The sequence below is a fragment of the Myotis myotis genome, unplaced genomic scaffold (assembly GCF_014108235.1).
Source record: "Myotis myotis isolate mMyoMyo1 unplaced genomic scaffold, mMyoMyo1.p scaffold_m19_p_5, whole genome shotgun sequence".
Taxonomy (NCBI): domain Eukaryota; kingdom Metazoa; phylum Chordata; class Mammalia; order Chiroptera; family Vespertilionidae; genus Myotis; species Myotis myotis.
The window spans coordinates 110,023,863-110,038,432 of record NW_023416357.1 but is presented as its reverse complement, the minus strand read 5'-3'; the positions used below and the strand labels follow the sequence as shown (position 1 = coordinate 110,038,432).

The window sequence follows — 14,570 nt, the reverse complement described above, 5'->3', positions numbered from 1 at the left end:
TTAAAGGCAAGTTAGGATCAAACTTGTATCCTAATTAGAATCAAGTGCCACGGACCGACCACGCATGGTCAGCGAGACGTGACAGATGGTCAGGGGTGAGGACCCTCCTTCCTGGGACCCGCCTGGCCTGTGTGCAGAAGAACATTGGTTCTTGTGGAAAAAAGAGTCAAATATTTATAAACATACCACCAGAAACTAAACATTCACTAGCCAAACTAGCTGGCAGCGCTCGAGCACGTGGTCTGGGAGCGGGCTGCTTTACTTGCGTTGTCGCAATTGAAATGCACAGCAGGTGCAGGAGGCAGGGCCTTGTCCCATCTCTCCTACTGGGAGAGCCGCGGCTGGGATGGACTCAGAGCGGAAGAGCTGGGACTCACACTAAGGGCTGTTCAACGCCCAGGTCCGGGCCCTTAAGCACGATGATGATACTCCCCTGGGTGGGTACTGACCATGTTGGTCGGCCAAAGTGTGGAGTTGGCCCCCTGGTGCCCATTCAACCTCCCTCTAAGTAACAGTCATGAGCACCCTCAGCCCTGAGCGCTGTCTCAGGGAACGGGAAACCTGGAAAGAACATGGACCAGACAGGAGCCAACTCGCAGCGTGAAAACGTTCATTCCCCTACGTACGGGTCAGGAAGGCCACTCCAAACCCAAGGGCAGTAACGAGTACCTGGGGAAAAACAGCCTCTTCTTCTCCAAGTAATCGTTCAGCCCCCTCTGGATGTCCTCCAGCAGAGTGTTGGCTTCTTGGAGCTTCTCAGCCATGCGGGGCTGGTCGGCCGCCATCAGGACCCTGGGATCCTTCACCTGGTTCCGCCAGAGGACAGGACTCACCAGGGCCTCCCAGACCCCGAGAGCCGTCATTACATGAGGGTGTGACCAGTGCCTCAACTGACGATGCCCTACCCAGCAAAGTGTCTCCCAGCCCCAAAGGGAGAGCACTCATATAGCAGCGCCCTGCTCCTCTGCCTGGGGTTGACTGGGACGGGGTTGGGCAACTGAACCAACCAAGCCAATGCTATTTTCACTGCTGGGCTTTGGAATTCGGATGAGGACACCCTCACTCATGTGGCTGGCCCCTGAAGCTGCGTGCAGATCAGCTTCCATGCTGTGACCGGGGGCAGAGCACGCCGGCCTGCAGGAGGGAGGAAGCCGGCATGGAGAGGGCACTCCAGGGTTTCCTGCGGACTGCTGGGCCCAGAGCTTCCGTTATACACTTCCCGCCCGCGGGTTCCACGGGACACCCGTTCGGTCTTTTTGTTTGCGCTACCTTGAGGGTTTCTATTACTTGCAACCCAAACTCTCAGCTAATATGAAGTCAGAGGAAGCAGGATATCATGCAAAGTGGCTCTGATGGCCGAGTGATATAAATTACCACTTAACTCATCCTACAAACAGCAGGGCAGGTAAGTTCCCTTGAGACAAATTCTTTATAAATGCACCCCAATTTGAGCACACTTGACTTCCAAAAGGAAAAAAATTCATCTCCCTGATACTGTCTACCCAGTGCACTCACACCTCGAGGCTTGTTCCCAATGTCATCCCCTGGAGGCCTCTCTGACGTGCCCAGGGCAGTAAGTCACTTTTCTGCCTTCTAAAATCTTCGTGCGTAACTTCCATTATAGCTCTTAGGTATCTAAGTCTGTCTCCTCACAAAGCAGGGAATGCTATGAAGGCAGATATCATATTCTTGTCATCTTCAAGTGTTTTTCTGACTCCTAGTACAATGTCTGGGTCTGAGTAGGTACTGAATAAACATTTGTTAAATATCCGCATAACTGAATATGGACAATCATTTGAATTCTGAAAGGATTCTCAATCTGTAAAAGCTTTACTGGCAATAAACAGTCTTCCCCTCACGGAATGACAGCTAAGTTACACAACTGCTAGAGCTCACCTCTGGGGAGAGGGGATATCATGGCCTCCATTTTCTATATTACATATACCCACGTTTAAACTTTTAATAACAACTTTTGAAATTGGAAGAAATATACAATATCAAATTTGCAAAACTCTAGGTTACTGGCAAGTTTTAAGAGGCCTGGCGACAACGCACAATGAGGAGCATCTGTGTGGCAGCCCGCTCCCGCCCTGAGAGGTGCCGGGAGCAGGGAGCTTACGGCTTGGGACATGAGGGATTTCCAGTAACCGTCCACGATGGCAAACTTCTTGCCCTCTTCTGGCATCTGGGCTGTGATGTCCTCGGAGCTGAAGATCGGTTCCAGGTACAGCCAGGTGGCTTGGCATTTCAACCAAGCATCCAAAATGTCCTGCACGCGGACTAGCTTTTCCTCCCACTTCTGCGAATTTAGCATTTTATATCTGAGTCATTAACTTGCCACCCCACATCACACAACTGCTTATTCACTCATTCCCTTGTTTAACAAACACTGTTGAGTGCCCCTATGTTCTGGTCACCGTTCTAGGCAATGTGAATACAGCAATGAGTGAAACAAGGGAGTCCTTGCCCTCATGGAGCTTGCATTCTGGTGGAATAATGGTAACACCAATAATAATGATCATATATTACTATTGTATATAACTAGAGGCCTGGGATTCCCTCAGCCTGGCCTGTGCGCTCTCGCAGTCTGGGTGTCCTCAGGGGATGTCCAAATGATGGGAAGCGGGCCTAAGCCGTCTGTCAGACATCCTTGGTGCTACGCTCGCCAGGCGTGAGCCCAGCTTCTGGCTGAGTGGTGCTCCCCCTGTGGGAGCACTCTGACCACCAGGGGGCAGCTCCTGGGTTGAGTGTCTGCCCCCTTGTGGTCAATGGACATCATAGCGACCGGTTGTTCTGCAGTTTGGTCGATTTGAATACTAGCCTTTTATTATATAGGGTTATCCTATATAATAAAAGAGAAACATGCAAATTAGCCATCCCTCCACTAGGCTCAAGCCATGCCCAAGCCACACCCACCAGCCAATGAGGAGTGAATATGCAAATTAACCCGACAAAGATGGCGGATAATTTGCATACACAGAGCAGAGTGGGAGAGCCAGCAGCTTGTGGGGACATGGCTCCCTGGGTCAGAGAAAACCCAGAGCGTGGCGAGCACCAGGAATTCTGGGAATAGTAGTTTTGGTGGCAGCCCCAGGACAGGAAGCAGAAGCCCAGAGCGCAGGGGGCACCAGGAATGCTGGGAATCATAGTTCTGGTGGCAGATGGATCTCCTAGACCAGGGGTGGGCAAACTTTTTGACTCGAGGGCCACAATGGGTTCTTAAACTGGACCGGAGGGCCGGAACAAAAGCATGGATGGAGTGTTTGTGTGAACTAATATAAATTCAAAGTAAACATCATTACATAAAAGGGTACGGTCTTCTTTTTTTTTAGTTTTATTCATTTCAAACGGGCCGGATCCGGCCTGCGGGCCGTAGTTTGCCCACGGCTGTCCTAGACACTAGAGCAGTGATGGCGAACCTATGACATGCGTGTCAGAGGTGACACGCGAATTCATTTTTTGGTTGATTTTTCTTTGTTAAATGGCATTTAAATATATAAAATAAATATCAAAAATATAAGTCTTTGTTTTACTATGGTTGCAAATATCAAAAAATTTCTATATGTGACACGGCACCAGAATTAAGTTAGGGTTTTTCAAAATGCTGACACGCCGAGCTCAAAAGGTTCACCATCACTGCCCTAGAGCAAAGTGAGCCTGGAGCAAGTTACTGTTGTGGTTGGGATGGAGGGAAAGCAAAGGTGAGAGACATAAGTAAAATAAGAGTGCCTAGGAAAAATTAAAGGGAAGATATCCTAAAACTTCCAGGAAATCTCCACCAATGAAGCAAAGAAAAAAAAAAGCCTCTATTATTCTGTGAGCAACAAACCAAACTGGGTTGGGGTCTCAGACAATTTGTTCATATGATTGCAAAGACAGACGGAAACTCCCGGATTGGAGAGGGCTCCCAGGAGGGCTCCCAGATTGCAGCAGGTACAGGTCGGGCTGAGGGACCCCCTCCCCCACATCCCCCCCTACCAGTGCACAAATCTTCGTGCACCAGGCCCCTAGTTATTACTATAACCAGGGATGGGCTGAGTGCTTCATGCATGTGAAAACTAACTTAATCAGGTAGTTTTATGATGGAAGCGTTACCACACCTTACACTTTACAAATGCAGAAATGGAGACACAGTGTAAGAGCCTTGCCCAAGGTTCATAAGCAGGGAGCCAGAATTTGAAACCAGGGAGTCTGGCTTCAGGAGATTTGCCCTTAGCCTATGCCGTAGGACACAGTGAGCCATGCCTACCCTCCGGCAGGTTACGTTCGAGAGTACGCTAGCTCGGCTGACACTCACATACTTTCCAGTGCATTTTTACCTGGTACATTCAAACCATCTCACGTTTCCTTCTGGCAGACGTGCACAGGCTCAGCACGCAACATGCTTACTGGGATGGTTCGTGCTTTTAGTCATGTGTTACTTTTTTCCGAGCAGAAGACAATAAATTTGTTAGATGAACTTAGAAACCTTCTCCCTCCCTCCTCCGAGAAACCAAGAGCCGCCCGGATGTCACAAACCCGCCCCCTTCCACCTCACCCGGCATTCGGTCTCTATCGGCCTGATGAAGGGGGAGCCGCACATGGTCTGTGTCTTTATCACGTGGTCATCGAGCAGCAGCTGAATGTCGTCCACGGCACACAGGATGCTCATGTCCTGCAGACACACACCTGCCCCGTCAGAGCCACGCACGGGCTGGCACACAGGCATGGAGCCCAGAGCTCCCCCCGGGGAGGCAGGAACCCGTGTCTTACGGGGATGGAATTTCTATTTTCTTCCTTGAAAATGTTCTTAAAGACACAGACTTTCCATCTCCATGGCAGAAATCACATCGTGGCCCAAGCCCAGAGCTCCGCCCTTCCCTGTGCTCCCACCTTCTGCCCTCGCTCCTCCTGCCCAGCAGCTTGGCTGGGCCTACATGGTGGTTCTCAAACTGTGTGCCAAGGAGCCCAGGGCACTGCAGTGAACTCACAGCAAATCACTGGGAATGTTTAAAAAGAAAATACAAATGGTTTTCTTTCAATTTGTGGACGGAAGGGGCCACATGCTAACCTGACAGGCTCAGGGGAGGCCTGCATGGCGGTCCTGCAAACTCAGACCTAAAGTAACCACAAAGGATGGTCTGAAATTAAACTTAAACTAAAAGCAGTTATGGTGGCTAGTCACTTCTAGGCCAGTATCTTCACTGACAAGGTCAACCTTTACCTTAACTGGGCCTATGTCTCTTTTTGCATCTTTGATAACATACCCTAGAAATGGCTGGGTAACTTGTAACTTCCCTTTTTCTGGACCTTGGGGCACAACCTAATGTGCTGGGCACCAGGACAGAGACCACAAATCCCTTCATTATCATGTTAATTGATCTTGCACCCACCTAAGTATGTGTCCATCATTTTACTTCTATCCAATCCCAGGCCCACCCCCTGTTTTGCTTCCTCCCGCCTCTCTAGTCTATCACCATTGACTTCATGTAACCCACCTCCGTCCCTCCTCTGATTGCAATGTGTAAATACAGATGTAACCGCCATTCTCCGGAGCACTACACCACTCCATTGAGGTTCTGCTTCCCAGCAATCGTCGACAGTTTGGCTCAAATAAACTCACAAAAACCCTTTACAGGTTTGAATGTTTTTACATTAACAAATTTCTACGTATTTTATCAAACAGTGAAGGTGACAGGACACGGATATTACCGTTTGAACCTAATTACGTAACAACAGAGCTGTGAGCTTTTTCTTTTGCTCTGGGGAGAGGAACCATGAAGAAAGTACATCATTCATGACACAAAGGGCAACAGGAACTAAGAAAGTTCGGGAGCCTCTGCCAGTGCGTTTCTGGGCCACAGTCTACGAGCGGGTCCGGCCCGTGCACAAAACTCTTCCTCCGAGGCCACCGTGGCCAGAGGCTGACCGGCTCTGTCCCCAGCGCAGGCTTGTCTTTCTCACTCTGCTGTCACTTCCTTCAAGCCCACATCTGGTGGCTAAGTGGGGGCTAGGTCTACCAACCTTTTACTAGTTGCTCTGCACTGGGCGGGGTGTCTAACCTGTGCTGACCCTGGTCTATAGCTGCCCTGGGCGACACCTGGACTGGTCGACAGGAACGAAGCTATTGCTCCCAGGTCTCCCAGCTTACTCCTCGCCTCAGCCCACCGCCTCCAGGAGCGCCTCCTCCAGGCAGACAGTGCAGCGCACCTGACCTGCGGGCCAGGCGCCTGGTCCTGGTGGGAGAGGCCCCCAATTCCCTCCCTGCCACCGGCTTATCCAGGTGAAATCAAGGCCTTGTGACTATTGAAACTGAAGGGGCGAGAAGAGAAAAGATCACCTGCGGCCTCCGGGGAGGAGGGATGTGGGAGCCTTTAGGGCGGGGAACCCCTGCCAAGGGCCATTTGGATATTTGTGACATCATTCTCGGGTCATACAGTTATCCACTTAAAAACGAGCCTGCTCTCTTTGGTCGAACATTTAGTGAACTCACCCGTAATGCAGGGCCAGACCAAATGACTTCGTGGGTCCCTGACGCAGGCCAGACACTCCCACCCCTGCTTTAGGGTTTCAGCTCTCAGTCACACTGCACATTAGAAAGCCCGGGGCGCCTTAAAAATACAGATGTCCAGGCACTTTGGGGGCGGAGAGAGGGAGAACCTACTGAGTTTTTTTTTGGTTTTTTTTGAGAAGCGCTAAGTATTGTTTACTCCAGGCAGCTTCACGGGGCTGGGCGTCCCTGGGAGAGGCAATTCAGGAGGCTTGCTCCGCCTGTCGCTCTGAATCAAAAGGCATTTCTCCTTTGCAAATGCAACCCTCAGGGTGGCCAGGGGAAGGGAACAGACACAGGCGCGGCCTCCGATGGCTGCAGCGCTGACAGTGAGCGGCCCTGTGCTGACCGTCCAGGCGGCTGAGAGGCCAGACCCTAAGGGTTCCCTGGCAGGAAAGAGGGAACAAGGGACTGTAGAGCTGCGAGGTGGTGCCGGGGGGTGAGATGGCGATAGGTAAACATATCCAACCCACACCCCACACCTCAAGCCTGTATAATGGTCTGTGTCGATTACGTCTCAGAAAAAAAGTTTTTAAAACGCTGTTCGGGGCCCTCTGAGTCTGTTGCGATTCCGAGGGGCTCCCCTCTGGGGAGGGCGGCCCGGATCTGGGGACGGTGGCCCAGCTGTGCCGGCTGAGACTCACCGTGTCCCTGTACTTCGAGAAGCTGAATGCCATGTTGACCCATTCGGACTTCATCTTCTCCAAGTTTTTCTCCAGAGAGTATTCTTTGCTGGCGGTGGCTCCAATGGGCTCCAGTCTGGAAGGGAAGGTAGGGACAGCAGCGTGACGGGAGGGAAACGGCCAAGGGCGTTCAGCTCCTGTAGAAAAGCCGTTCGAAGCCCTGCTTCTCCTGAACTCCTCCTGGAGGACGTGCCAGCGCCCCAGGTGACCGGCTCCCGAGCCTCCGCCCTGGCATTGGGCTGTATTAGGGCTGAACTGCGGCCCCCACAGGCCTGTGTGGGGTCCTAGCCCCAGCGCCTGGGCCTGGGAATGGCAGGTCTCCCATCTGAAAATGGGTCTTTAGCAAGTAGTTAAGTTAAAGTGAGATTGTGAGGGCCCCAAATCTAACAGGACAGTCCTCATCAGAGGAGGAGAAAGGACAGACACACAGAGAGGAATGACCGTGGGAATGAAAGACATGGGGAGAGGTGGCGGCAGGCCGAGGAGAGAGGCCACAGGAGAAAGTAAACTTGCTAACACTTGGCTCATGGGCTTCGAGCCCCCAGGACGGTGAAGAAATAAATGTCTGCTGTTTGAGCCGCCCAGCCTGTGGCATTTGTCCTAGCCGCCCCAGCCCACCCACGGGAGCCACTGGTTCCGGCTGCGGGCTGTCCTGAGCATTGCAGGGTGGTAGCCACCACCCGGCCTTTACTCACGGGGCGCCACAGCCGGCTGCCCTGCCCACCTGCTGCCAGTCACGGCAACACTGTTAACCACCTGGGTGTGACTAACAGGCAGGCACGCAGGGGGGGCACTCACACCGGCCGCCATCCACCCGGGGCCCCAGGAGGCTGCAGGGATCACGCCCAGGTCTGTTCCGCTGTCGCTGGGGCAGGGACTGGACATAGACGCATGCCCAGTGGGGAGGTGCCCACTGTCAGTCACACTGGGAACAGGTCAGTGGCCAGAATGGGCATGGTCACTGCCAGGGCATGAAACCTAAGAGACTTCACTCCTGGACAAAGGAGCGCTCCCCCTCTCTTGCTGCTCACCCACTCCCGGCTTGCAGGCTCGCGCGCCCTGCCCTTGCCTACGCGGCCCACGCCAGGTGACCCCATGTACTGGCCTGACGGACAGTGACCAGCCTGAGGCGACATCAGGCGGCTCTGCTGGGAGGCGGCCTGGACGCTGGCTGGGCTTTCAGCTCTGCTGGAGTCCCCGCTGGCCCTGTCAGAGCTGGGTCGCGGGAGAGGGGACTTTGGAACCCGAGGAATGTGACTCCATGAAATAAAGCCTTCAACCACATCCCCTCCTCCCGTGGGGGCCCTGGAAATGCCTTTTCCAGCGGAGCCCCAAGGACCCCACTCCCACTGGGGACAGAGAGATGGAACTCCGGTGACAGTAACAAATGTCCCCCGTGAGAGCCACTGTGCTAACCGGTAACACATATCTCCTTTCCCACGGCTGTTTCCTCCTATTGTTCCTCCTGTGCCCAGAACTACTCTCGTCCTCCTTATGTGCATCTTGGAATTTCTGTTCATTTATGTGATGGCTTTTGCTCTACCTCCTATCCTTACCTTTAAAAAACAACTACTGCTGTTTCCCTGCTATGCTGGGTCCTCCCCCTATGGCCCCTGCTCCCAGGAAAGGGAGGGAGAGAAGGGGACAGTCCACCCACCATGGCCCCTGCTCCATGGGAAAGGGGGGGGAGAGAAGGGACAATCCACCCCCATGGCCCCTGCTCCATGGGAAAGGTGGGGGAGGGAGGGGACAGTCCAACCCCCATGGCCCCTGCTCCATGGAAAAGGGGGGGGAGAGAAGGGACAATCCACCCCCCATGGCCCCTGCTCCATGGGAAAGGTGGGGGAGGGAGGGGACAGTCCAACCCCTATGGCCCCTGCTCCATGGAAAAGGGGGGGAGGGAGGGGACAGTCCACCCCCCATGGCCCCTGCTCCATGGAAAAGGGGGGGGAGGGGACAGTCCACCCCTCATGGCCCCTGCTCCATGGAAAAGGGGGAGAGAGAAGGGACAGTCCACCCCCCATGGTCCCTGCTCCCAGGAAGTGGGGGGAGAGAAGAGACACACTCCCTTTGTCCTGCTTCCACACGGAGGTCTGGGTCCTATGCCCCGCGGTGGACAGACATTGGGAAGCCAAGTTCGTGGAGGGGAAGGAGTAAGCCCTCTCACGGCCTCAGCGATGCTTTCCTGACACCCTTGATTGCAGAGGAGACCACACGGTCTTTACTGACAGGTCAGCCCAAGGCCCCAGCTGGGGAGCCTGAGCCAGGCCTAGACGCTGGGTCCTCTGACCCCTAACTGGCGTTTCCTCCTCGCACACTGTGGCGTCTACCCTCTCAGCCAGAGGGGGCCACGAAGCAGAGCTGAGGCCCAGATAGTGCTGGGCAGTGACTGAGGCCCTCCGCAGCGCGGCCAGCATCCTGAATGCCTTCTTGGGAGACGGCCACAGTGAGTGTGCATTGAGGGGATAATTCACAAAGGCGGTGCCAACCCCGGTGAGTATGAGAAGCAGAGGCTGGCTGTGTGGCTGTGACCAAGTCCCTCGAAAGGCCTTAGGTCCCATCTGTCCAAAAGAGGGGTTGCTGGTGAAATGAAATAATATAAAATGCTTGCAGACCATCTGACTTTTACTTATGCAAATAATTGCACAGGGGAGGGATTAACCAGCTTGGGAGTCCATGAAGTCTATCAAGAATTGACCGTACCCAGCTCAGCAGGAGTAGCTCAGTGGTTGAGCATCGACATATGAACCCAGAGGTCATAGTTCAATTCCTGGCCCAGGCACATGCCCGGGTTGTGGGCTCGATCCCCATTGAGGGGTGTGCAGGAGGCAGCTGATCAATGTTTCTCTCTCATCATTGATGTTTCTATCTCCCTCTCCCTTAATAAATGAAATCAATAAAAATATCAAATTAAACAAAATATATATAAAAAGGATTGACCTCACCCAAGTGTGCTAAAGCAGCTCCTGGCATGGGCTGTGGCAGAGTGCACGAGTGCACGACAGTGGGGCCAGGAACCACCATGCCTCATGCAGAGGGCGTAGCTGCGAACAGGTTGGTTCGGTTACCTGCCCATCTCATCACCTCGTAGCAATGCTAGTCACCTGTCTACAGGCAACGGGACGAGGCACAGAAGCCAACCACGTGGCAGGTGTCGGCACAGCTGGATGTGCCACAGCTGGATGCTGGCGTGAGGGGCAGAGTCGCGGTATGTCTGCTCAGTCTGCCTCCTTCCAGGGGCTTGCTTTGCAGGTGAAGGGAGTGGCTAACTAGCCAGGCTGGGCTCCAGGCGTGGTTCTCTCAGTGACTAGCTGTAACCTCTGACTAGTTATGGACTCTCTAGTCAATTTATTTCTTCCTCCGTAAAATGCAAATAATAATATTAGCTAGAATAGGTGGTTGTTGTGATGGTAGGTTGGTTAATATTTATCCATGCTTGGTGCAGCATAAATGTGCAACAGCTGGTATTTCTTGGAAACACTTTACTGAGGGAAAGAGGCCCTTTAGCACAAGAAGCAGCAGGACAGCAATGCTGGTACTGGGGGCTCTGTTCCACCTCTGGCGAGTCCAGTGACGGGGCGTGGCCTCCCAGGTGATGGGCTCACAAATCCCAGCTGGGCGGGCCATGGTGGGTGTCACTCCCAGGCCCCTGACTGCTTCAGTGACAGGCTGACCTTTGTCCTAAGTAGGCCCCGCCCAGTTTCTGGGCACCCAGGGCAACGCCTTTGAAATGCCTACTCAAGTGCACCCCCTCAGGACAGCGGAGCCTGACTGTCCTGTCACTGACCGCCTTGCTCCCTTCCCCTTCACTCAGCCTCCCGTGTCGCCTCCTAATACCACGAGCACGAATGCAGCTGCAAATCTCCTGCTGGGAGCATTTTCTCAGTCTGTCCAGGTCTTGCTTCCAGGAGTGCCCTCTGTTTGGCTCAGATAAACTCTAATCAACCTCTTACAATAAACTCTTACACTGACAGTTGCCAGGGGTGACAGTTGCCAGGGGCATCGGAACATTCGGGAGGCAGAGACCCTTGGGGGCCTGGGAGCACTTTGGAGGGTGGGTGCTGCGTGTGGGGAGAGAGTCCCAGTCCAGCAGGTGTCACAATTGCCCGGAGCAGCCTTGCCCATCCCAGATATAATGGGAACCAATATGTCAATTTAAAGTTAAAAAAGTAAAAAGAAACAAGTGAAATTAATTTTAATAAATTATTTTCTGTATCTCAATACATCTAAATATCTTCCTAACACATATTCCAATTTAAAACTTATTAGATAGTTTGCACTGTTTTTCTTAGTGAGTTTGACATCAGCCTGTATTTTATACCTCCAGTACATCTAATTCAGAATCACTCCATCTCAAGGACTCAATTGCTATCTGTGGCTAGCGGCTCCCCCACAGAGAGTGCTGACTGGGACTGTTGCACAAATTTCTGATTTTCAGACACGGGTGGGCATAGGGATATGCATTCCTAACCAGCCCCCAGGTCCCAACAGTGCAGCTGGACGACATTCTGGGAACCATGTGTATAGGTTAGGCCTGAACCCAGCTGCCTGACAGTCCTCTGCAGCCCAGGACATGCAGCGCCTCCTCATCCATCATCCTGAGTGTGGAGACACTAACAGGGTCCTGAGAATCTCTGGTACTAAACATAGCAATTCACACAGTACACATCCTCACTCACATGTACACATCCTCCCTCACACGTACACATCCTCCCTCACACATACACATACTCCCTCACATGTACACATCCACACTCACACGTACACATCCTCCCTCACACGTACACATCCTCCCTCATAAGTACACATCCTCAATCACGCGTACACATCCTCACTCACACGTACACATCCTCACTGACACAGTACACATCCTCACTGACACAGTACACATCCTCACTCACATGTACACATCCTCACTGACACAGTACACATCCTCACTCACATGTACACATCCTCACTCACATGTACACATCCTCACTGACACAGTACACATCCTCACTGACACAGTACACATCCTCACTCACATGTACACATCCTCCCTCACACGTACACATCCTCCCTCACACGTACACATCCTCCCTCACACGTACACATCCTCCCTCACATGTACACATCCACACTCACACGTACACATCCTCCCTCACATGTACACATCCTCACTCACACGTACACATCCTCACATGTACACATCCTCAATCACGCGTACACATCCTCACTCACACGTACACATCCTCACTGACACAGTACACATGCTCATTGACACAGTACACATCCTCACTCACACAGTACACATCCACACTCACACAGTACACATCCACACTCACACAGTACACATCCTCACTCACACGTACACATCCTCACTCACACGTACACATCCTCACTCACACAGTACACATCCTCACTCACACGTACATATCCTCACACATACACATCCTCACTCACACGTACACATCCTCACACGTACACATCCTCACTCACACGTACCCATCCTCACACGTACACATCCTCACTCACATGTACACATCCTCATTCACAATACACATCCTCACTCACACAGTACACATCCTCACTCACACAGTATACATCCTCACTCACACGTACACATCCTCACTCACACAGTATACATCCTCACTCACACGAAAACATCCTCACACGTTCACATCCTCACTCACATGTACACATCCTCACTCACATGTACACATCCTCACTCACACGTACACATCCTCACACATACACATCCTCACTCACACGTACCCATCCTCACACGTACACATCCTCACATGTACACATCCTCACTCACACGTACACATCCTCATTCACAATACACATTCTCACTCACACAGTACACATCCTCACTCACACAGTATACATCCTCACTCACACGTACACATCCTCACTCACACGTACACATCCTCACTCACACGTACACATCCTCACTCACATGTACACATCCTCACTCACACGTACACATCCTCACTGACACAGTACACATCCTCACTGACACAGTACACATCCTCACTCACAATACACATCCTCACTCACACGTACACATCCTCACTCACACGTACACATCCTCACTGACACAGTACACATCCTCCCTCACACGTACACATCCTCACTCACACGTACACATCCTCACTCACACGTACACATCCTCACTGACACAGTACACATCCTCACTCACAATACACATCCTCACTCACATGTACACATCCTCACTCACACGTACACATCCTCACTCCCACGTACACATCCTCACTCACACAGTACACATCCACACTCACACAGTACACATCCACACTCACACAGTACACATCCTCACTCACACGTACACATCCTCACTCACACGTACACATCCTCACTCACACAGTACACATCCTCACTCACACGTACATATCCTCACACATACACATCCTCACTCACACGTACACATCCTCACACGTACACATCCTCACTCACACGTACCCATCCTCACACGTACACATCCTCACTCACATGTACACATCCTCATTCACAATACACATCCTCACTCACACAGTACACATCCTCACTCACACAGTATACATCCTCACTCACACGTACACATCCTCACTCACACAGTATACATCCTCACTCACACAAAAACATCCTCACACGTTCACATCCTCACTCACATGTACACATCCTCACTCACATGTACACATCCTCACTCACACGTACACATCCTCACACATACACATCCTCACTCACACGTACCCATCCTCACACGTACACATCCTCACATGTACACATCCTCACTCACACGTACACATCCTCATTCACAATACACATCCTCACTCACACAGTACACATCCTCACTCACACAGTATACATCCTCACTCACACGTACACATCCTCACTCACACAGTATACATCCTCACTCACACGTACACATCCTCACACGTACACATCCTCACTCACAATACACATCCTCACTCACATGTACACATCCTCACTCACACGTACACATCCTCACACATACACATCCTCACTCACACGTACACATCCTCACACGTACACATCCTCACTCACACGTACACATCCTCACTCACACATACCCATCCACACACATACACATCCTCACACGTACACATCCTCACTCACACGTACACATCCTCATTCACAATACACATCCTCACTCACACAGTACACATCCTCACTCACACAGTATACATCCTCACTCACACGTACACATCCTCACTCACACAGTATACATCCTCACTCACACGTACACATCCTCACACGTACACATCCTCACACGTACACATCCTCACTCACACGTACACATCCACACTCACACGTACACATCCTCACTCACAATACACATCCTCTCTCACACA

At 52.0% G+C, this 14,570-nt stretch overlaps 1 protein-coding gene across 1 annotated transcript in view; it reads right to left on the bottom strand.

Annotated features, from left to right (window-relative positions):
- Nucleotides 1–14,570, bottom strand: part of DNAH3 (dynein axonemal heavy chain 3) — a 193,832-nt gene that overhangs the window by 107,942 nt on the left and 71,320 nt on the right. Inside the window, exons 20-23 of the mRNA XM_036309630.1 lie at nucleotides 7,174–7,288; nucleotides 4,538–4,654; nucleotides 2,120–2,299; nucleotides 670–806 (exon numbers count right to left, since the gene is read on the bottom strand). Coding sequence (XP_036165523.1) covers nucleotides 670–806; nucleotides 2,120–2,299; nucleotides 4,538–4,654; nucleotides 7,174–7,288 — 549 coding nt within the window. The remainder of the gene's footprint in view (nucleotides 1–669; nucleotides 807–2,119; nucleotides 2,300–4,537; nucleotides 4,655–7,173; nucleotides 7,289–14,570) is intronic.